This window comes from Diabrotica undecimpunctata, chromosome 1 (genome assembly GCF_040954645.1).
Source record: "Diabrotica undecimpunctata isolate CICGRU chromosome 1, icDiaUnde3, whole genome shotgun sequence".
NCBI lineage: Eukaryota > Metazoa > Arthropoda > Insecta > Coleoptera > Chrysomelidae > Diabrotica > Diabrotica undecimpunctata.
Window position 1 is genome coordinate 82,931,970 of NC_092803.1, and position 24,058 is coordinate 82,956,027.

Sequence of the window (24,058 nt, forward strand, 5' to 3'; positions counted from 1 at the left end):
TAAGATCCCAAATAAAGTATACAGGCATTGTATTTAAGAGTTACCGTACATACAGGATAAATGACATTTCAATAAGGGCATATCGAATCCCTAATACAGTATTAAGATATTAACACTTCAAAAGAAAAATCAAACATTTCTATTTTTATTCACTAATGAGCAAGCAATTTTACGAGATAATGAGGACGACGGAAGCTGGATGGAAATAGAAATAATCTAACAAAAATAGTTATCGTGTGTAGATGTATAAATCGTTTCTACAATAAGTTACTTACCTGTAAGGGCGAACAAGTTTTTACCCCATAGGGGATCAGCTTTCTCCGGGATGAAAGGACGGTGGTCCATAAAGTAATCAAAATCTTTTACCCCGAGTTGTTTGATTAAATTTAGGTCTTTTATTACAAGTGTTGGTAAAGTAAATTGATACATTCCACTGTACCTAGAAAATATGAGGAGTTAGATGAAAAAATGTCGAAATAAAAAGTTATATTAATATTTATCTCAGTTTTTATAGGAGGTGGGATTTTTGGATATGCCCAATTATTCTAAAATATTTAGAGCCTCCTACCACTTCCGGTTATACCAGAAGTTCTCTAAAACTTTCGTACTTTAAATATAACGCCCTGAAACGCCCATTTTTTTTAAAGTGTCCAATTCGACATCCTATATCTTTATGAATAATAAAATTGCAATAATTCTATTGAGTTAAATTTAAAAATATTAAACAAAACTTAAACAAATAGTTTAATATTTTCTATTTTAATAAAACTTTAACATTTTGTAAATAGACGAATATTTAATATACAAGGCGATTCAAACCGCGAACTTAAAAATTTTTCAATTTTTTCTTTTCTAATCAAGAATTGCTTATTTTAGAGTATGTTGTACTCTTGTGCTCTTAACACGGATGACTGTAGTTAAAAAACTGAGTTATTTTTTAATGACCCTCTAACATATTTACGGCTACCTGAAGATCCAATATTATCAATACAAACTTCATTCAATAATATAATAAAGAAACTAAAATCTGAAAAACAACTTACTGACTAAAGAACTATCTACAATTCTTCTTGTACCTCTATGTCGTATAAATAGTTTAATAACTTTTGTTACTTAGAATATATTCAAATTGTTATGTAACATTTTACAAAATAACTTTAAACATACGGAAGGAAAAGTGTGTTGCCGAAGTGGAAGATGATCTAAATACGCTGCCCGGATTTTGGCCTCTTAATTTTAGAAATATAACGTCAAGGATGGGCAAAGTGTTACAATTGAGGATTGGCAGGCCACCCTTAACGTGATTTTAGACAAAGTACAAGATTAAAGGACAGGAAATCGACCGGCAAGGAATTTCTACAATAGCAACGCAGTTCGTAAAATTAGAAGCCAAAGTCAGGGAGCTTCGTCAAAGACGAAGTAGCGACAGTTTACTTGCTTAAAAGGCCACAAATGTAATTTTACCATCGATACTTAAGCAATAAGATCAGATGAGTAAACTTTTCCTGAACCAGTTATTTATAAGGACAATATCAAGACCTCCCATACTGGAAACAACGACAGGGGATATCATAACTGTTTATGGGGAAAGATGTGTAAAAATAAAACTGGAACACGTCGACATAGAAGTATTGGTACTAATAGTCGACATAGTAGATTATTTAATCCTGGGCGTCGATATCATGTCCGAACATGAGTTTATCGTAGATGTCAAAAATGTCATTCTACTCTAAAGATCCCTCCTAACAGCGACCTAATATCAAAAAGCAAAATAATTCATTAAAAACGAAAATGACATCTTCTTCAGAGGAAAAATACCTGATTCCACTGACTTATTCTAACATCGAATAAAAATTGACATGACCAAACCCGTAAGGCAGGCATCAATACGTACCCTATTTGCAAAACAAAAAAAAAAGGTTTTGTTATTCTTAAAAATATGCAGAAAGAGAGTAATATCGAAGAATCGAGTAATCTTCTCCAGTGGTGTTGGTAACCAAGAAAGATGACTCTACAATGTTCTGCGTCGACCATATAAGATTAAATAGAAAGACAACTATCTATTGCCTTGAATTGACGTTACCCTTAGCGCTTTGGCTAGATCGAAATGGTTTTCTATAGAGGATCTCAAAAGTATCTATTGGCAAGTTGCAATCTACCTTAAAAACAGAAAGAAGAAAAGGTTTTCTTCTGAAGATGGGCTCTATCAATTCAAAGTGATTTCATTCAGATTATACCACATTTAAATGGAGCCAATACTAATGTAGCTAATGGAGCTAGTATTTAGAAGACTTATATGGAAAACCTCTCTGATATATCTCGACGACATCATGGTCATCGGAAGAGATTTTGACGAACAACTTGTCAATTTGAAAGAATTTTTCACCAGACTTAGGAACGCTCACGTACAAAAATATGCCAAAAAGTGCGAGTCCTTCCAAGAAAATATAGTTTTCTTGATCATGAGATATCCTCCTCAAGTTATGATATTTCATCCTCAAGATGAAATATCATGTCATATCATCCTTCTTTTGCAGCATAACCGGACAAAATACTCCAACAAACAAACATGATGTCCAAAGCTGCTTTGACTACCACCTTCGTGAAAGATTTTGGAAAGGTTGCCAAACCTCTCCATATCCTGACTGGGAGAAAGCTATCATTTGACTTAACGCCAGACTGCCAGCTTGCCTTTACTAGACACCGGCTCCAATCCTGGCATATCCTTCAGAAAAAGTCTTCTGTTTTTGATAGCGATCCTTGTCAAAATGACATCGGAACAGTGATTTTTCAGGTACAGGACGGCAAGGAACATGTCATGGAATACTTTAGCAACAATCTGGGAAATTACCAGGAAGGAGTTGTTGACAGTTATCAAAGCCTGATTGTACCCCTGTGCATTAGATAAGTCGAGACGTCGTCATCGCCAAAACATTTCACGAACTGAATTTACGGAGTGTTCGCCGCCCAGATAACTATTTTGCAGACAGTTTGTTCTCATTAAATTAGCCAGCAGAGGCGGTCTTTGAGATTAGTATTGGCAATTCTACGCGACTTCTTCTAAGCAATAATTATTACTGTGATTAGTAATTGTAATAATTATTTTAATTAAGTAAATTTTTGAGAAAAATAGATGCATTAAAATGAAAGAGATAGAACACAAAAATATGCTCAATATATTTTAAAAAGCTATAGAAATAGCCGGCCTGTATCATAAGAAAATCGCATTAATTGACTCTACAGGCAACACAATATTAGATAAAGAAAAAATTCTAACAACTGGGTATATGTACATAAATGAACTATATAGCGATATTAGACGAGACGAGCCACAGATATTAGTTGAAGGCCAAGGACCAGAAATACAAAAGTCGGAAGTACTACACGCTACCAAATTGACAGAGAACAAGAAAGCTGTTCACTCTGACAATATTCCGGTAAAGTTAATCAAACTTGTTTTGAAAAAAAAAAAACGTTGAAATATTGTACAAGCTTTTCAATCACGTTTACTTAAGTCGCAAATGCCACAAGATTGGTTTGAGAAAAGAAGTCCGAATTCATAACAAAAAAATCAACGCCCGACACACGACATGGAGCGACAATAGACTGATAAGATTTGCACACAGTAGCTATAGCTTCAAAATATTTTACGTATATTTCCATAGCATTTGGTTTTAGAACACATTTTGGTTTTAGAAACGAGTTGGAAATTCGAGAAGTACTGTATGCACTGAATATGTTACAGAAATTTCTAGATTAACGCAAAGATGCCTTTGCTGTGTTTTATTGATTATGAAAAGACGTTCGATTGAGTGCAACATGAGAAGTTAATTTAATAATTACTGTTTTAATGCGAATAAGCTAAAATTAAAATTTAAAATAAGTTTATTGACGTTTTAATTTCCATTTCTCAAAATGCAAACATTATTAAATTAATACTCGGTGAAAAATCGTTCTAATAACTTAATTTAATCTGACTCATGTATATTGACAATTCATAAATATATTATATAATTTACAGTAGACGACATTAAACTGATATTGCCCATATTGCTGAGTTGCGTTCCTGATACGACTTTATTGTAAAATAGTTCATTCGATTACATGAAATCAACTTTAACTTAAAATTTAACTTTGATAAAAAATTATAGCATGTGATTCGTTTTTAACAAGACAACCACATACCGTAAGGACAGTAAAATTCTCCTGTTAGTGATTCCATAGTAAATCATGAGGAAAAATCCTTATATTACTAACCCAACATGGTAAGTATTTGGTCTTACATTGTATCCTCGATATGTTACTGACTTACTAATAGTGGTATTTTGCTTTTATTAACTTAGTCTTTTAATATGGGTAACCAGATCCTACTACATTCTGCCGAGGAATTTGCGACAAAATTGGTCTCATTTACCATAATTATAGCAGCTTCTTTGATTTTTTTTCTTTTTACCAACTGTTTATTTTAGGACTATACTTGAATCGTTTCATGAACCGTATGTTCATTTTTTCCATGCGTGTTTACATATTTGAGATCTACTAAATTCTCTATTTTTAAAAGAAATTACAGTTATGTCCTTCCTCTTCCAGTCTAAATTTTGGTTTCGTCAATAGAAATCTTCGGATTTGTCTATGTATAAAATTTAAAAAAATATATAATATAAAAATCTTTATATATTGGCAACTAGAACAAGACTAAATACATATACCAGCTATAATGAAATTATTGACATTATGTACCGATAATACCTATTTTCAACTAAATAATGAATTCTATAAACAAAAGTTTGGTCTATCAATGGGCTCTAGTTTATCTCCACAATTAGTTGATATATTTATGGAAGATTTTAAAACAAATATTATTTCTAAACAAAATTTAAAACTCACAGTATGGTGGAGATATGTAAATGATGTATTCCTTATGACCGAATGGATTAGAGTTAATGGACACATTTCTGAATGATATAAACGATAAAGAAGAGACAAGAACATTTACCATGAAAAGGAATATAATAACAACCTACCTTTCCTGAATGTTTTAATCGCTAAGAACGATACTGGATATGAGTCTTTAGGTGTATAGAAAACGAACACACACCAACAGATATCTAAATTACAAATCAAATCACAATATCAGTATTAAAACGAAAATCAATAAATCCTTATGTTTAAAGTCTTATCTAATGGCAGATTTGTAAAAATAAACTATTTATGTCAAAACTTACTAAAATATTATTTGAATAAAATTAAATATTCGACAATTTATTTAAAAATGTTGTGTATTTTTTATAAATGTGTCATTTTTATATAAAACTACCTATTTGTAGTACCTATTATATAGACCTATTTGTAGTACCATGAATTCTCCTTGTAGTGAACTGTCAACATTTTTATTAAATATTAAACAACCATTTGCAAATAAAAATGACACATTTATAAAAAAATACACATTTTTTAAATAAATTATCAAATATTGAATTTAATTCAAATAATATTTTAGTTTTGACATAAATAGTTTATTTACAAATGTGCCATTATTTATGTGCCATAAATGATGATATATTGGCAGCTAGAAGAAGACTAAATATATCAGCTATTATGAAGTTATTGACATTAGGTACTGATAATACGTATTTTCAACTAAATAATGAACTCTATAAACAAAATTTTTGTATAGCAATCGGCTCTAGTTTATTTCAACTGTTAGCCGATATATTTATGAAAGATTTTACAACAAATATTATTTCTAAACAAAATTTTAAACCCACAGTATGGTGGGAAAATGTAGATAATGTATACTAACGATAATAAATATGTGACTCGTGTGTATAGAAAACCTACACATACCAACAGATATCTAAATTAAAAATCAAATCTAAATAGCAATATTAAAACGAGAATCATCAAATCTTTATACGATAGAGCAAAAATTACTACTTTTTCTAAATAAAATTTGCTCTTAGAGAAAAAACATTGTTAAAATCTGTTTTATTAAAAAATGATTATCCTTTACTGTTTATCAATAGGAAATTTTCAACAACTGACAGTTGAACTGACCGAATAGAACAGAACAACTTAGAACGAGATTCTACAGCATAGACAAGTAATAATACGAGGACAATAACAATACCATACATAAAAGAATTATCAGAAAAACTGAAAAAGGTAGGAAATAAATTCAACATTTCAACAACATCTAAAACAACAAACATATTAAGATCTATTTTATCTTAAACTAAACTTCACAATGGACAAGAAAGAACATGAGAAAATGAACATAGGGTTCAATGAAACGATTCAAGTATAGTCTTAAAAGAAACAGATGGTAAAAAGAGAGAAATCAAAGAAGCGGCTCTAATTATGCTAAATGACATCAATTATGTAGCAAATTCTCCGGAAGAATGCAGTAGGATCCGGTTACCCATATTAAAAGATGAAGGTAATAAAAGGAAAATACCACTATTAGTAAGTCAGTAACATATCGGGGATACATCAGTTTTGTTTTCTAAATAACATTCTTATTTTGAGTTGTAATGAAAACATTTTTGTTTGCTCTTTTCTGCTTTATGGTTGTTTTAGAACATCTTAAATACAAAACTTTTCTTTTTTTACAAAAAATGTATTAAAATTAACAATATAACATCATAAATCTAAACATTTAAACTAACAACTGATCTAAACAAACTAACATTATAAATTAATGACTGATTGAAAAATTGAAATTTTTAAAGTTGAAGAAAATATTAGTACCATGTACTAGTATCGAGTATTGCCTCCTCTGGCATTTATTACTGCTTGAGAACGATCTCTCATACTGAGAATAATCGTTCTGATTTCTTCTTGTTCAATTTGATCCCAAATTTTAACCAACCGCAAAAACAGTTCATCTAATGTGTTTGGTGCATTGCGTAGTTGTCGTAGTCGTCTGCCTTTGATGTCCCAAACATGTTTTATGGGGTTGAGGTCAGGACTTCTCGCAGGCCAATCCATAACAGGAATTTTAACCTCCTGACGATACTGCTGCACAATTCTTGCCGTGTGTGGCCTGGCATTATCTTGCATAAGCATGAAATTATGCCCAATAAATGGTGCAAATGGCACGACATGCTCTTCTAAAATGTCTGTTATATACCTCTGCGATGTAAGCCGACCGCGATCTATTCTACGAGCCTCTAAATTAATCCCACCCCACACCATTACCGAGCCGCCGCCATACTGTACAGTCCCTACGGGGGACTGTACAGTATGGCGTTCCCAAGCCTTTTATACACTCGGTTTCTCCTGTCATCAGAAAAAAGACAGTACCTAGATTCATCGGTGAACAATATTCTCCTCCAATCGTTATTATTCCAATCAACATGTTCACGAGCAAAATGCAATATTTGCCTTCTATGGTCTCTGGTCAATAATGGGCCAATTGGTGCCCTTCCAGGGTGTAGGTCGTTTTCGGCAAGTCTTCTTCTAATCGTATTTTGGCTTATTTTAAAGTTATAACGATCCAAAAATTCATTTTGTAGAGAAGTACTGGTAACAAACCTTTGTCTCAGTGTACGAAGTGTCAAAAACCGGTCTTGATTAGGAGTTGTAACCCTTCTACTGCCTTGACCGGTTCTTCTCGAGTTACTTCCAGTAACAAAAAAACGTGTTAACACTCTTGAAATGGTTGACTGGGTGACGGTAAAACGTTCAGCGAGTTCTACTTGAGTGTATCCTTCTTCGCGAAGAGTAACGATTCTAAAACAGTCACTTCTATTCTATATATACTAAGATTCTAAAACAAATGGTAAAAACACAAGCGTTTTTACCGTTCTTTCGATAAATTTTACAATATACCGGGGATCACAATAACATATTAGCACAAAAATCGAAACATTAAAATTATTTGATTTATTGAACAGTGTATACATATATATATATATATATATATATATATATATATATATATATATATATATATATATATATACACTGTATATATATATATATATATATATATATATATATATATATATATATATATATATATATAATGCTATAATTTTTTGTGACAAATACTCTACGGTCTACTTTAAAATGTATATATGTATATGTCTGAATTGTCAATATAAATGACTCAGATAAAATTCAATTATTACAATAATTTTTCACCAAGTAATATGGTTTATTGTATTTAATGACGTGAAAGAAAGCATATTTTGGATATACACTACGAAGAAGATGGTATACTCGTTTTCAAATAATTATAAGAAAAATCTGGGGACAAGCGGAAACTGGTAGACAACACGACTTTTAGTTCAAAAATGTCAGATAATAGAATTAGATAAGATAAGCAGAACAACTATTTAGAATATCATATATGATAGACAGGGTTTTTGCAATATTATTCTCCAACGTCACACAACAACCTTAATAAAGCACGCAAAAACGAACAAGATTAAAATTAGAGAAAGATCTTTGCCATGTGCTACGAACTGTCGTCAAAAACGATCAGTGATAACCTCAACAGCTACAAGATGACCAATAAGTTAATCCATGTATGAAAAAAGTGTAAAAGTAAACGAGTAATCTAGCAAGATATAAGTTCCTGCAGTCCAGAAGTTAAAACTATTGGAGCAAACAGATTTGCATAAGATTGAAAGATTATGCCCTTTATAGATCTTTAAAAATAAGGATGGTACGGAATTTAAGTTACATCTGAATTGTACGTAAAAGTAAAGTGTCAGAAATATTGTGTAAGTTATATGACGGTGTATTAACTAAACACTTTTACATTACAAAGAGGTTACAAAAGGTTTGAGAATAGTTCTATTTGGGGAATTGCAAAGTAGATCTAAAAAGGTGGTGCCGAAAAAATACGAATTGTACGTAACGGACAATGTTTCAGTTTGTAAAAAGAAAGCATTCATGAAACAGTACAATTGTAGGATACGCAGTAGTTATGGATAGTGTAAAAGCATTCACCAAAACTGGTAACGGAAATAATTATCTTAAGGGCAATAAATTATTCTACAAAATGGACTGGATTATTTACAAAAATCACAAACCAAATCCATTCAGATCAAGAGTAAAATCATGAATCAGCACATTTTCAAAAATTTGGTCAGACAGTCAAGCAGATTAGGCCCATAACAAGAGTGACGTAGTTTAAATTATAAATGTTCTTGCAACTTGGACTAGAATATGGTACTGTCTGATTTGCCTATGGTGGAGCAGTACGGCATCAATTAATAAGGGCTTGCGGCTTGGTTATTTTCCAGAAGGGGTGGCGCCTAATTTACCGGTATATATATATATATATATATATATATATATATATATATATATATATATGTATATATATATATATATATATATATATATGTATATATATATATATATATATATATATATGTAAGTATGTATATATTTCTATGTAGCAGTTTATTTTAACATGTATGCATCTAACATTGGTGAACTGATTTAGTAATAAAGAATATTGTATTGATTAAACGTTAATGTCATAAAATTTATTTACCCACCTAGCTTCAGGTGCCGTGTTGTATCCCTTAGCAATCATATCCGGGAAAGATTCTCTTTGAAGAACCACTCCCCAGTTATCTCCAAACAACCACCATGGATTGGTCTGTTTTACACCTCTTTCCTTCCAATAGCTTAGGGGCTTAACGCCATAGTAGTAAAATAGGCCTCCTATCACTACAGCCACTAATATTAATTGCAACATGTTGGTCGTGACTTATTCTAAAAAAAAAATGCATAAAAATTATTTATAGGTACCATAATATTTGGATACCATTCTACTGGCACTATTTTAAATATTGCAATAGTTTTTAAAGGTTTTTGTATTCTGCACGGCTCATTATAGTGCAGTAAGTTATTGAGCTTTACGTTAGAAGCCAAATTTTTATCTACTAGTAAATTATAAGGTATTTCTTAAATATTACATAAGTTATTTAATATTTTAATTGGTAATAAGCCACAAGTTTATAGATTATTTTGACGTTTTGATTTCCACGTCGGAAATTGTTCTTTGATTTTAATTTGAAGAGAGCGGCTGGTCTGCCAATGTAGCAGGAGTTGCACTTTGCACAGGGGCCAATGGAGTTTTTGTTTTCAAAACACCAGAACCTTAGAAAAGTTTTCGAAGACAAAAACTCCATTGGCCCCTCTAGAACAAACTAAGATCGTCTATCATATACCCTGTGCAGAGTGCAACTCCTGCTACATTGGCCAGACCAGCCGCTCTCTTCAAGGTCGACTAACGTCCCACAAAAGCGACATTAGGATTTCTAAACCATCTTGTGCCCTTGCACAACATGTCATTTCAACTAAACACAGTATCGATTTCACGAATACCAAAATACTGTGCAAACAACAAAATTATCACATGCGATCCATCCTTGAAATATGCCCAATTTTAAAACATCCAGCGTCCCTGAATAAAAGAACCAACATCGACAACTTTAGCCAGATATATTACTCTCTCATCATACAAAAGAAATAACAAATAAAAAAAACCCTTACACGACATTAACTTCATTCCTATTATTCTTTCTTTCTTTTTTTTAAAGAAGGAATGAATCCTTTTACGTTTCCCCTTCGGTCCCTTTTCGTTTACCAATTCCCTCGATAATCGTACCTCTCTGCATTCCAAATAAACACATGTATGAAAACAAGCCACATGTGAAATTATGACATCCTACAACGGATAGAAAACAATTAAAAAGATTGGTGTGGTTTGACCCTTAAAACCTGAAAAAGCTTAAACCAACATTCAAATGAAGCCATCGGTCAAAATTAAATAAACAATAGTGCTCTTTTAGCCCCCTTTCGGACGAGGATACTGTATCCGAGATACTGTATGCGAGATACAGAATTTTCGATGGCGGCTGTATCGGATTCACGGGCATGCTCGTCAGTATGAAAATAGTAGCAGTGCAGTGCGGTTATATTTTTGGATTATGGATGTAGAAGAGTGTGTTATGCTGTGGTACATATTAAATAAAAAGAAACTGAAAAGACGACGTAATTTGTGGGTTCATCCTATTGTAGAATTAAGAGAAACCAAGGAAACGTATAGTTCGCTGTATCAAGATTTATTGCAAGATCCATCGAAGTTTTTTAATTATTTTCGAATGTCTGTGAAGTCGTTTGAAGAACTTAACAAAATTTTGGAAATTCAATTGAGTAAAAAAGACACAACTATGCGTAGAATTATTTCATCAAAAGAACGGCTTTCTATGACTTTTTAAAGTTAAAATCTATGACTTAAATTTAAAATAAATATGTGTACTTATCTCCAATTTGTAAATTGTTTATCTCGCCCTAAATAAAAAATGACCGTATTCCTTTCACAATAATGTAGTTTGATATTCGTTAAATAATCAAAATTCCAATTAGCAAACTTTTAAAACTAAACTTTATACGTATGAAACAAAATATTAAACTATTCTACTATGTATTTATAATAAAAACATGTTTATTTCTTACCATATTCATTTTGCTGTACTGCAGTCATGGCCTCAAAATTGTCGCTTAGAATTTTCGACCCAGCACTGCTGCTTTTTATTTCTATTGCAGTAATCTGGCGATGCTGTATCCCATAGACAGGGATTTGATTGTACCAAACAAATAAATTTGTCACTATCAAATACAGTACGCTCCATTATTTAACTATATTCAGAAAACACCGTCTTTCTTTCGTTGCTCATTCACAATTATTCGACAGAAAATCGCGCGTCTATGGAATGTGGTGCAAAAGTATTCGTGTCTGAAAGCGTTCATTTAACGTAATGTTTCTTCTGTATCTGGGATGCGCATTCAGTCGTCGGCGACAGGAAAGTCCGAGATACTGAATTCGGTATCTCGCATACTGTATCTCTCGCGCGTCTCGTGTGAAAAGCTCCATTTGAGTCTATGTAATATCTGCGTCTCGGATACGCGTATCTCGGATACAGTATCCCCGTCTGAAAGGGGGCTTTAGCCGGAGATACCGAATTTAGTATCTCGTACCCTCCTGTCGCCGACGACTGAATGCGTATCCCAGATACAGAAGAAACATTACGTTAAATGAACGCTTTCAGACACGAATACTTTTGCACCACATTCCATAGACGCGCGATTTTCTGTCGAATAATTGTGAATGAGCAACGAAAGAAAGACGGTGTTTTCTGAATATAGTTAAATAATGGAGCGTACTGTATTTGATAGTGACAAATTTATTTGTTTGGTACAATCAAATCCCTGTCTATGGGATACAGCATCGCCAGATTACTGCAATAGAAATAAAAAGCAGCAGTGCTGGGTCGAAAATTCTAAGCGACAATTTTGAGGCCATGACTGCAGTACAGCAAAATGAATATGGTAAGAAATAAACATGTTTTTATTATAAATACATAGTAGAATAGTTTAATATTTTGTTTCATACGTATACAGTTTAGTTTTAAAAGTTTGCTAATTGGAATTTTGATTATTTAACGAATATCAAACTACATTATTGTAAAAGGAATACGGTCATTTTTTATTTAGGGCGAGGTAAACAATTTACAAATTGGAGATAAGTACACATATTTATTTTAAATTTAAGTCATAGACTTTACCTTTAAAAAGTCATAGAAAGCCGTTCTTTTGATGAAATAATTCTACGCATAGTTGTGTCTTTTTTACTCAATTGAATTTCCAAAATTTTATGAAGTTCTTCAAACGACTTCACAGACATTCGAAAATAATTAAAAAACTTCGATGGATCTTGCACTAAATCTTGATACAGCAAACTATACGTTCCCTTGGTTTCTCTTAATTCTACAATAGGATGAACCCACAAATTACGTCGTCTTTTCAGTTTCTTTTTATTTAATATGTTTAGCACAGCATAACACACTTATATCCATAATCCAAAAATATAACCGCACTGCACTGCTACTATTTTCATACTGACGAGCATGCCCGTGAATCCGATACAGCCGCCATCGAAAATTCTGTATCTCGCATACAGTATCTCGCATACAGTATCCTCGTCTGAAAACCCTCTTACAGTTTTTCTTGTGTTTTTTGTTTCCTTTTCTCGTTTAGTTAGTAACTTTTAATGTTAAGTTATCGTAGAGTTTTTATAACATCTAGAAAAAACCTACAAATTGTTTTTGTCAGTATGAACCCTGTTCGTTGTTTACTTATATTCTAAGATCTTTTCTATTTGTAGTGAACTGATGATGCTTTTAAAAATAAAAGCGAAACGTATTCAAATAAATAAATGAAGTAGTTGACGACTTTCATTTGCCAATTATTGACCGATCAAACCTCTGCTGTTGAACTATTGAATATATTTTAAATTTAATCAACGATCATATCTTTTGCAATGTCTACCTATATATATATATATATATATATATATATATATATATATATATATATATATATATATATATATATATATATATATATATATATATATATAGAAAAGAAATTTAATCTTTGCAGATAAGTTAAATAGTAAACTCTTAAATATTGGGGAAATCTGCAAGAATGACTCTAATGAGTATCGTTTCGCCGAACGTTTTCGCCAAAGAGAATTAATTTGGCTTCTTCAGGGCTGAAAGAGAATAAATAATAATTAGCTACCATATATTATCTATTAAAAACATTATTGATCTTACCGTAACTTAGAATTGTAGAGTTCGAATATTAAAAAACTTTGCTAGTAACATAATGGTGTTTTTTGTTACTATGTGCAAAAAAAGTTTTTTCTTTTTAAGGTATGAAATGTATGGTAGCTTTGAACTTAAAACGTAAAGGTTTACCCAAGGTTAATCGAAAAACCCAATGAAACTACATTTAAAAGGAGGTAATTCTTTGAATTGTCGGCAACAACTAAATTTTTAATTGTTAGAAAGTTTAAAAGTGAGGTTCTGTTTTAGCCATAACGCATGCGCTGACAAATTCAAGTAGTTCCCATGAATCTTTATGTCGTTCAGGTTCATTGGTAAAAACGAATGAAATTAAATCCCAGTATAGGGAAATATTATTTTGATTTTCTTTTTTAATTATATTATATTGTTCATGTATTATTATACCTTATTGAGATGTATCTAAGAAAAGCAAGGAAATGTTATCTTTTTTAGTTAATGAAAATTAATTATAAAGGTAGGTTAGTTGTTAATGATAATTAATATATAATATTAATATTAGGTTTAAGATAATAATAATATATGATATTAATATTAAGATTAGGTTAATTCGCATTTAATAGCAACAAAAAAAAAATAATTTATGGTTGTCTTTTACATAATTCCATTTAGATTACCAAGAAATCATTTTTTGCCATCAATAATGATATACCAGCCTGTGGTAGAATTGTGATAAAACATCTAGTTAATGATTTTTTTGTAATAGGAATAATTATTGTGTATATAAAATATTGATGAGAAGAAAGGTAAATCTCAAACCTGTTTGAGAGTTACCTTTGAAAACGTGTTTGAACTTTGGTAAAGAAATTATTATATTGATTAAAAAATTAATAAATAAAAATTATCACATGTATATTATATATATATATATATATATATATATATATATATATATATATATATATATATTAAACCTAGAGCTAAGATTAATACCATTATAAAAATTAATATTAAACTCACCAGTCTTCCGGGTTGAACCGCGTCGATATCCATTGGGCCGAGCTTTCGACATCCTCTCTGATGACTTCTTTAGGGCTTTCGAGGTCTCAGTCTCCCGAGCCGACAGACACTACTACACTCACTAGTCACTTCACTACTGAGACTTCGGAAGACCTGAAGAAGACATCAGAGGGGATGTCGAAAGCTCCGCCCAATGGATATCGACGCGGTTCAACCCGGAAGACTGGTGAGTTTAATATTAATTTTTATAATAGTATTAATCTTAGCTCTAGGTTTAATTGTACTCCGAACATATATGTTTGTTTGAGGGGTCAGTGACTTTATCATAATTTAAGTGTCATAAATATGATTTTGGTATTTTTGTGTGCTGTTAATTTATCTTATCTTACGGAACTTTTTTTAAATAACACAAATTTTTATCAATTAGAGTCATTATTAAGAGTTTTTATGAGACTATTTCTAATCTTCTTTAATTATTATGGTAGGTATATGGTTTAGTTAAATAAACACCACGTAATTTCCTTATTTTTTTAAGTATGTTACTTGGTATAACATGTTATTTTGTAACGTAACTTTGAAAAACTTTTTTAGATTCGATTCAGGTTGTAGTCAAATATTTACTTAATTATCATTTTGATACGTTGAGATGTTCAAAGTTTTAATTAAATTAATTTGCGTGTTAGGTTTCTTTCAGTTCTTTGAATTCAACCTGTTTTGATTATAAGATTATTAATGAGTTAATGACAATATGGTCACATGTAAATTATTGTTTGTTGAGTATGTAATAAATACATGTTAGTTCATTGTTAAAATTAGCATGTATTTGTTTTTAATTTCTTTTTGAGCATTTACTAATAATATTTTAATGACTATTTCACTCATCTTAAAATTTTCACATAATCTGACCAATCACAAACCAAAGACAGCTTGTGTTATCGCGAAAACACCAACTGTCTTTCAATTCTGATTGGTCTATCAGCTTCGTGTTTTCAACGACGTAACCATGGATACCGATCGCAAAGCAAAGTTTGACGTTTGCCAAAAAAATTATTGTAGCTGTATACGTCAAAATGAGTCGTTTCGGTGGTACTTCAAACGAAGTTATAAACCAAAACATTGAAGAAAATATACCGAGTAACACAAGAAAATCTAAATCTTTGAAATTTATGATGTTTATAATAATTATAGTCGAGAATAATGTATTTTTTTCGTGTATAAATTATTTATTGTTATAGGTAAAAAATAATTATAACAAATTATTTATAGTTATAATAAATATTTCATGATTATGACTAATTGTGAATTATTCAAAAAATGGGTAGATTTGGGTTACCTAGATCAAATGTATTATTATTAAATTCCTTCCTCTCATTCTACTGAATTTTTGACCTATAACTTTGTTCATAAAATAGTCTAATAAAATACCACTTGTGATTTAATTTAGCTTATAAGTCTGTCTTTTATTTCTAAACTCAACTGAGTTTCTTAAAGAAAATACCACTCGTCCTACGGACTCGTGGTGTTTTCAAGCAACTCAGTTTCGTTTAGAAGTAAAGCGACAGACTTATCGCGAAAATTTAATCACTAGTGGTATTACTATTGATAATACAACTCTTCTGAAGTAGCCCAGTCGTCAGAGACTTGACCTATAAAGATCATACGAACAAGCTGAATTTTGCAGAGAATATTAATTTTGGGACACCAAAAGAGATGCTAAAATGTTTACTACTTTTACCCCCGCAAGGGGGGTAAAATTCAGTTGTAGTAAAATTTCTATTTTCAATCTTTAAAACCTATGACATGAAATTTCAGTTTTAGGTTGTGGTAACAAATATGAGGCATCTAAAATATGAATAAAAAACGCAGAATTTAATGTTTTACATTAAAAACGATCACATGTCACGGGAAATGCAGACGGTTTTGGGTGTAGTTTATTGCAGAAGTTTTGATTATTTGACAAACGTACTAGTATAATAATAAAAACAAAAGTTTTAAATGTTTTAGATGTTTTGTTGTGTGAAAGCTTAAATCAAGCGTTTTTTAAGCACATTTCAAATGCCTGACATTTTTGCCAAAACTCAAAACTAAAATTTCATGCTATAGGTTTTAAAGGTTGGGCTCTAGTAATCGAAACTTCATAGTGGCCAGTCAATGAAAGGGATAGATTGTATTGATGTCATGAGAATATTAAAAAATAGCAAAAATCATGCCACGTTTATTTAGTTAACACCTGTTTAAAATCTGAGTTTAGTTGCGGCAAAATACAAAAACTGCATACGAAAGCTGCACTCTTTGTATTTAAAACGCACCTTGATTTTTGTCGATAGGAGGACATTTGGATCAAAAGATATCAAATTTTTACTGCCGAGCAAATGATACAAATTTTATTGAACATTGATTTCGCGGGCTTCACTGACATGCAAAATCGATGGTCGCTTCAAGTGTTGTTTATAAGAGAACGGTCCATTTTACATAAAAAATGCTTATAAATTTTTTTGTTTAAAATTATTTCAGCTACATTTTTTATTTAAAACATTTTTTTTCTACGGTGTACAGATTATTGGTAAATCGATTTTTTGCGTTTTTACCCTCCTGTAGGGGGGTTTTAAGGGGAAGCCCGGGAGTAAAAGTGCTAAACTATTTTGCATCTTTTTTTGGGGTCATAAAATTGATATTTTTGGCAAAATTCAGCTTGTTTTTTAGAAGTTCAGTGACATTTCCTTCTCTGACAACTGAAGTAAGATTTTATTGAATTATATATAATCTCTTTCAGCTTGTAACCTCGGAAACCTTTTTTGGATGGTGCTAGAAAGGTCACCAATGGAGACACTGCGGACGGCAGCCAGATGGTTGTTGGAGAGCGAGTCGTGGGTTCGAAACTAGCTTTTGAAACCAGGAATGGGTCCAACGGACGAAATAAGTAAATATACGATAAGAGCTATTGGAAAAGACACAGAAATGAACAAAAAGATAGATGGGTTAAATTACCAAAGATAAGATAAGATAGGGAACAGGGCGCCACTTAATTTTTTGGGGTTTAAGGAGAAAATTAAGAAACCTTAGAAAAGAAAAGAGATAAGGAAAGATGTTTAGGTTCTGAGACCAAACCCAAGAAAAGATATCACAGTTAATTATTGAATAAATTTGGTCAACACTCTACATAAACAAAAAATAAATATATAAGGTATTACACTTACTTACCTACGAAACTCAAGCCTGATCTTTCTACTGGCCAAAGGTCTAGTTATATTTAACGGTAAAAAGCAAATATATCAGGGAACTTCGTTAGGAGTCGACAAATAAAATACATACGTAAAACAATAACAATATATTAAACAACAACAAAATTACGACGCTGCTGAAGCAACACAAGTAATAAAAATACACCAACAACTATAAAATGGTGGTATACATATAAAAATAGGCAGAAATATAATTAGAAAATATCTTTACAAAGATATAAGTATAACACAAGCATGCACAAATAAAGTTTGGGCGTATCTCGAGATATTATAGCAAATAAAATTGAATACAAATTATAACAAACACAAAAGTTAACAAAAATTAATAAAATTTAAATTTACAAAAATACAAAAAAGTTTACTGACGTGAAAACATAAAAATTTAAAAAAACCGCACTTGGTTAAGTCGATTATTTGGTTCGTAACAAACAAAAAAAAAATATAGAATGTTCTTTAATTGATTGCAAAATTCAGTAGCTACTCTCAATTACATTTGAAGACATGTATGATCGTTCGATACGTCCAGATAATGGGAGATGATATGATGCTATACCATGTTACTTGCCCAGATAGGTGGAGATATTAAAATTATGTCACTTACAGTAATTATTCCTGAAGGCTGCTGCTTTAATTCACTGAAGTTAATACTGTACTGGTATTAAACACTGAATTTATTTACCCTTGAAGGTGCTTTACAACTATACTTAAACTAATATAGTGTAAGATAAAAAAACTCTAATAAGCAAGTGTATACACACTTATAAAGAAAATGCACAGAGACGGTAAGGTAGCAGATACGATATTGTGAACTAAGCGTCCTAACTCGACGGATGCCCACCGATAAGTTGTTTTCTCTACGAGTGCCCACCGAGAAGTTGTTTTCTCTACGAGTGCCCACCGAGAAGTGGCTTGGTTCCTCTAAAATTTTTCCAAATTACCCAAGAAAAAGAAGGGATATCTCCCCTCAAAAATCATAGGCCAGTTGTATGTATTTCTGAGAAGATAAAAAGTTCTGATTAACATTGAACATAACGGTATCCTTCTACCTACAAACGTGATGAAATATCAAATCTCCTAGATTAGGTTTTTCCCCAAAAACATTACAACGGCGTTCGACGACAATTACCGAATTTATGACAAAGAACCCGGATTAAGACGGAAAGGATTAAAAACCTTTCGGACGAAAGGAAATTCCGGCATTCAATAAAATTTTAAAGACGGTAAACCGAACATAAGCGTATCATCACGGGGGTAAAAGGAATAAAAATAATTAATATTTTAATTATATAAAAAAATGTTACAAGCTAATTGGTAAATATGTCGATTTTATAATTTTCCTTTATAATTCGTTGATATATTTTCTGACGTACTTTTTTAATGTCTTTGTTAGAAATGTTAATCTAATATTTAATTTGTTTAATTTCGAGTCTTTTATAACTCTCAGATTAAGAGTCATTGGCGCTCATTTAGATTTACAGTTTAGCTGTATTCAGTGTTTCCTTTTATTCTTTTATTAAACTGTTATCTAATTATCATCTACCTTTATTTATCTCTCGTTTATCTGTATTTGATCTGTTATTTCTCTATCATGTATGTCCTTACTCACCCCCAACAAAGCTTATAAACTATTATTTTAGAAAATTATGAAAAACGCTGGGACACGTCAACTTTTAAATTCAATTAATTTGCGCTTTTTAAACTAAATTTCAATGTACAAGGTTATTCAAGCAAGTCTATCACGGTCCATCATCTTTATTTTAATGAATCACCCTGTAAATTTTTATATTCTTAAAAAATGTATATTATGTAGGATCTGTTATGAATATTTCAAGGTGAAATTTTAAAACTAGTTTATTAGATCAGGTTGTTAAGAACCTTCTAAAAACATAAAACTGTACAGGGTGTTTCATTGATAATAAACATGATGGACTATGCTAGAGATTAAAATTTTTGTGCATACAATTTAAATGTTTAAAAAAAGCACATTTGAGTTTAAAAGTTTACGCGCCTCAGCGTTTTTTATCAGTTTCTAAAATAAGGACAAAAACAATTTTATTTCAGGTTATTTCCAAACTATATAATTTTAAACATTTTACCATATAAGATTCATAATAGACCCTACATGATATAGTTCGTTGACATCAGGTTGTTAAAGAGTTGTTAAAAAATATTCGTTTCTAGTCATCATATATTTACTTTAAGGTGGTTTAAATTAAAAACTGCATTTAAAATAACTATAATAACAAAATATTATACATTAAATGAGAAGTAAAAAACTAAAAAAATGTCTGTCACTAATGGCCAAAACTTGATTCTAATTTAATATTTATTTACAATCAAATATGTCACAGCAGCTGTCAAAATTATTAAAAATTGCTTATTATTATTATTGATTTGTAAATAAAAATATAAAATTAACATCAGAAAAAAGTTTAATTATGGTTTATTTTAAATCAAAACGCAAAATAATAAAACTGAATAAAATAAATCAGTCAACATAACCTCAAAATGTGATTTTAATAAAATATTTGATTACAATCAAGTTTTGATTAGCGTTCGAACAATCGACCCTAAATGATTCGATTCAAAACGATTATCAAAATTGAAAAGTTATAAATGTTATCCGATTAACTACATTGAATCATCTGTTTAAATTTTTATGATATTCTCGTTTTAAAATAACTTCATATAAATACAATTATTATTTTGAAATATATTATTTAGTCTATGTAATTAAATTTACTATCAAAGGATATTTATTTATATTTTATTATTATTATATGATCTGAATTTAACAGGTTAGTCATAAGTAAACAACGGACGTTTGCTTTGTTAATACGTCAACAGGTGGCATTAGGAGCAAACATAATAATTTATTGAAATTGTTTAAAATGTAAAAAATAAATAATCAAAATATTTTATTGAATTTTAAAAATAATATTTAAATTTTAAAAACACAGAAAAAATAGTATGAAGCTTTGCGCCAGTTCACAATACTGCCTACTGTTCCACTTTTTTAAACCGTGTGCTTGTGAAATAAAGAATTTATTCTATTCTTTTGCATCATACTTGAATAAGTACATAATTTTGGCTAATCCTGTAAAAATAAAAATTCGTATATTACATCGTTGCAAAGACGATTAGGAGACCTTTCAAATGAGGTATTCCATAACCTTGGTTTACATTTTAAAAAATCATCGATTACGTCATTATAACATTAATATATATATATATATTATATATATATATATATATATATATATATATATATATATATATATATATATATATATATATATATATATATATATATATATATATAATACGTTGGAAGTATCGGGTAAAGTGGTCTCTAATAAAAATTTTTTTAAGATACTCAATATTTTGCTATTTATTTGATAGCTTCCTCAGGAGTAAACTGAAACAATTTGAACATTACAAAAAATGGCGTACAAATACATTTAAAAACACTCACAGAAATTAAAAGATTTCGCAAATAAAAAATGACACTGAAGTGTTTGAAATATTGAATGTCAAGATTAAATTGTCTTAAGCACGTTCGTTACAGCAATACGATAGAAAATTAAAATTACTTCAAATGTAAAAATTAAAATAACAATAAAAGAAACGTTAGAATTTTTATTTTTATTTTTACATTTGAAGTAATTTTAATTTTTTGACGTATTGCTGTAACGAACGTGCTTAAGACAATTTAATCTTCACCTTCAATATTTCAAATACATACTTCAACGTCATTTTTTATTTGCGGAATCTTTTAATTTCCGTGAGTGTTTTTAAATTTATTTGTACGCCATTTTTTGTAATGTTCAAATTGTTTTAGTTTACTCCTGAGGAAGCTATCAAATAAATAGCGAAATATTGAGTATCTTAGAAAAAAGAAAGATTTTCATTAGAGACCAATTTACCCGATAATTCCAACGTATTTATAAATTATTTTTTGGTCGAAATAATCATTTCTATATATATATATATATATATATATATATATATATATATATATATATATATATATATATATATATATATATATTATATATATAGATACACAGATATTTAAAAAGCCAAAAACATTTTTTTTCCACAAATTAACTAAACTATTTTCACACATTATTATTATTCTTAGAATTGCTTAATATATTGATTAATTACTATTTAAATGGGAATAAACCACAATTAAAGGTTAAAATACGTTTATTGACGTTTCAATTTCCACTTCGGAAATCGTTTCAAAATACAAACAGAACGATTTCCGAAGTGGAAATTGAAACGTCAATAAACGTATTTTAACCTTTAATTGTGGCTTATTCCCGTTTAAATAGTTTTTATTTTAAAATGCCACAAGAAAATAGCTTCAGAACAATATTAATATATTGATATTCTTATGAAATAACTTATTGCTTTCTGTGGAGTTAGCACACGAAGTTTGATAATTCAAAAATATTTTTATTCTTTTTTTTTATGTAAAACTGCTAATTTCACATTTTAATCACAAATGAACTTACCTTTAGGTACTTATAATAACTTACTTAACACAGAAAGGATAACAAATTACACCGATACTTAAATTAGGTATATGGTAAAATAATGAACCTCTCAGGTTGTTTCCTCGTTAACTCTCGGTTACCTCGAATCGCTGCACTGTCAGAAACTGGAGATAGAACTAACTAAATACACACGCATTCGTTTATATAACAACACAATTATATACTATTATCTGATATTATCTTATAAAACTCTAAGTATCTACAATGTATTTACTACTATGTATATGCGTACTAGTCGATTCTAAATAAATTTAAAACGATAAATGAAGATTATTGCTTATTGATATTATTAAAAAAATACTTACAATAATTTTGCATTTATTGTGCAATAAATCAAAATTTGATGAATGCCTTTAAAATCCAAATTTTGCTTCCCAAAAAGGAGAGCTTTAAAAGTGCTTTGAATTATTATCATATATTTCAGAATGGCCACGAGATCTGCATTTTTTCTATTTGGCGTAGTTGTCGTTGTTTGATATATTTCTTTTATTGTTACATTACATGTTTACAATCTACTCTATACACAGAGTAATACGTATATAGTCTGTAAGTAAATTAACGTGAGTTAGGTACCGTCCAGTGACGGTTCTCTAAGTATTATTGCGGTATCTGTTCTGGCCATACTCTCTTCAATCTTCTTTCGGCAAGTGGTTGGATGAATCAATTATTTATTAGTTCGTTGTTGTGAACAGTGGTGAGATTTTTATATTTTACTGAGTGATTCTTCATTATGTCCTTAAGTAATGGGATGTCCAGATCATTGTGAAGTATTTGGTTAGATACATACCATGGAGCTTTGCTTAGACGGAGTATTTTGGATTCTTCTTCTCCTCATTGCGCCGTCTCCTTTCGAAGGTTGGCGATCCAAATGACAATTGTAGTTTTGGAAACTGCTGCGCGAAAGATCTCTGCGGATGAGCGGTCGAACCATCTCCTCAGGTCTTTCAGCCACGAGTTCTGGCGTGGATTTTGGATTGGAATGATTGAAGAATCTTCGAATTTGATGGTTTACTACAGCCCGATAGTTGTATTCCATATGCCCAAACTAATATAAGTATAGTTTTCTTAAATAGCCAGTTCATATTTTTTAATGTGCGTTGTCCATGTAAGTTTTTCATCCAGATGCAATCCCAAGTATTTGACAACTGGTTTTATAGGATTGGGAGTATTATTGATATAAACTTGTGGACATATAGATTTTCTTGCCATAAAAGTAATTTGTACTGATTTGCTAGCATTAACACTGATCTTTCATCGCTTAAGCAAGTTTTGTAATTTGACTAAGTGATTTTGTGGTTTTTGTGATACTACATTAGGGTCGATACCCACTGCCAATATTCCCGTGTCATCGGCAAAAGTAGGTAAGAAGGTATCATTGCTGCTTGGAACACCTGCTGTAAATATCAGATACAGAAATGGGCCCAAAACGCTACCCTGAGGTACGCCAGATTGTATGATGTGGTAACTTGAGTAGCTATCTTCAATTGTGACTTAGAAGTAACGGTCAGTAAGATACGATTTTAGTATAAAGTATAGTTGGTCTGTTAGGTGTAATTTCAATTTGTAGAGGAGACCTTTATGCCATACTCTATCAAATACCTGTTGTATATCT

The 24,058-nt window shown here is 30.5% G+C and overlaps 1 protein-coding gene across 3 annotated transcripts in view; it reads right to left on the bottom strand.

Annotated features, from left to right (window-relative positions):
• The window catches only part of LOC140450857 (cytochrome P450 9e2-like), a 33,754-nt gene extending 11,168 nt beyond the window's left edge, over positions 1-22,586 (bottom strand). The window contains exons 1-3 of one of the 3 annotated variants that reach the window (XM_072544539.1): positions 22,429-22,586; positions 9,519-9,738; positions 276-439 (exon numbers count right to left, since the gene is read on the bottom strand). In XM_072544539.1, the coding sequence (XP_072400640.1) occupies positions 276-439; positions 9,519-9,721 (367 nt within the window). In that variant the 5' untranslated portion in view covers positions 9,722-9,738; positions 22,429-22,586. Of the gene's footprint in view, positions 1-275; positions 440-9,518; positions 9,739-10,521; positions 10,545-22,404 lie in introns of those variants that run through there. The other 2 variants (XM_072544536.1, XM_072544543.1) reach the window with 2 other exon arrangements.
• Between the last annotated feature and the right edge of the window lie 1,472 nt (positions 22,587-24,058).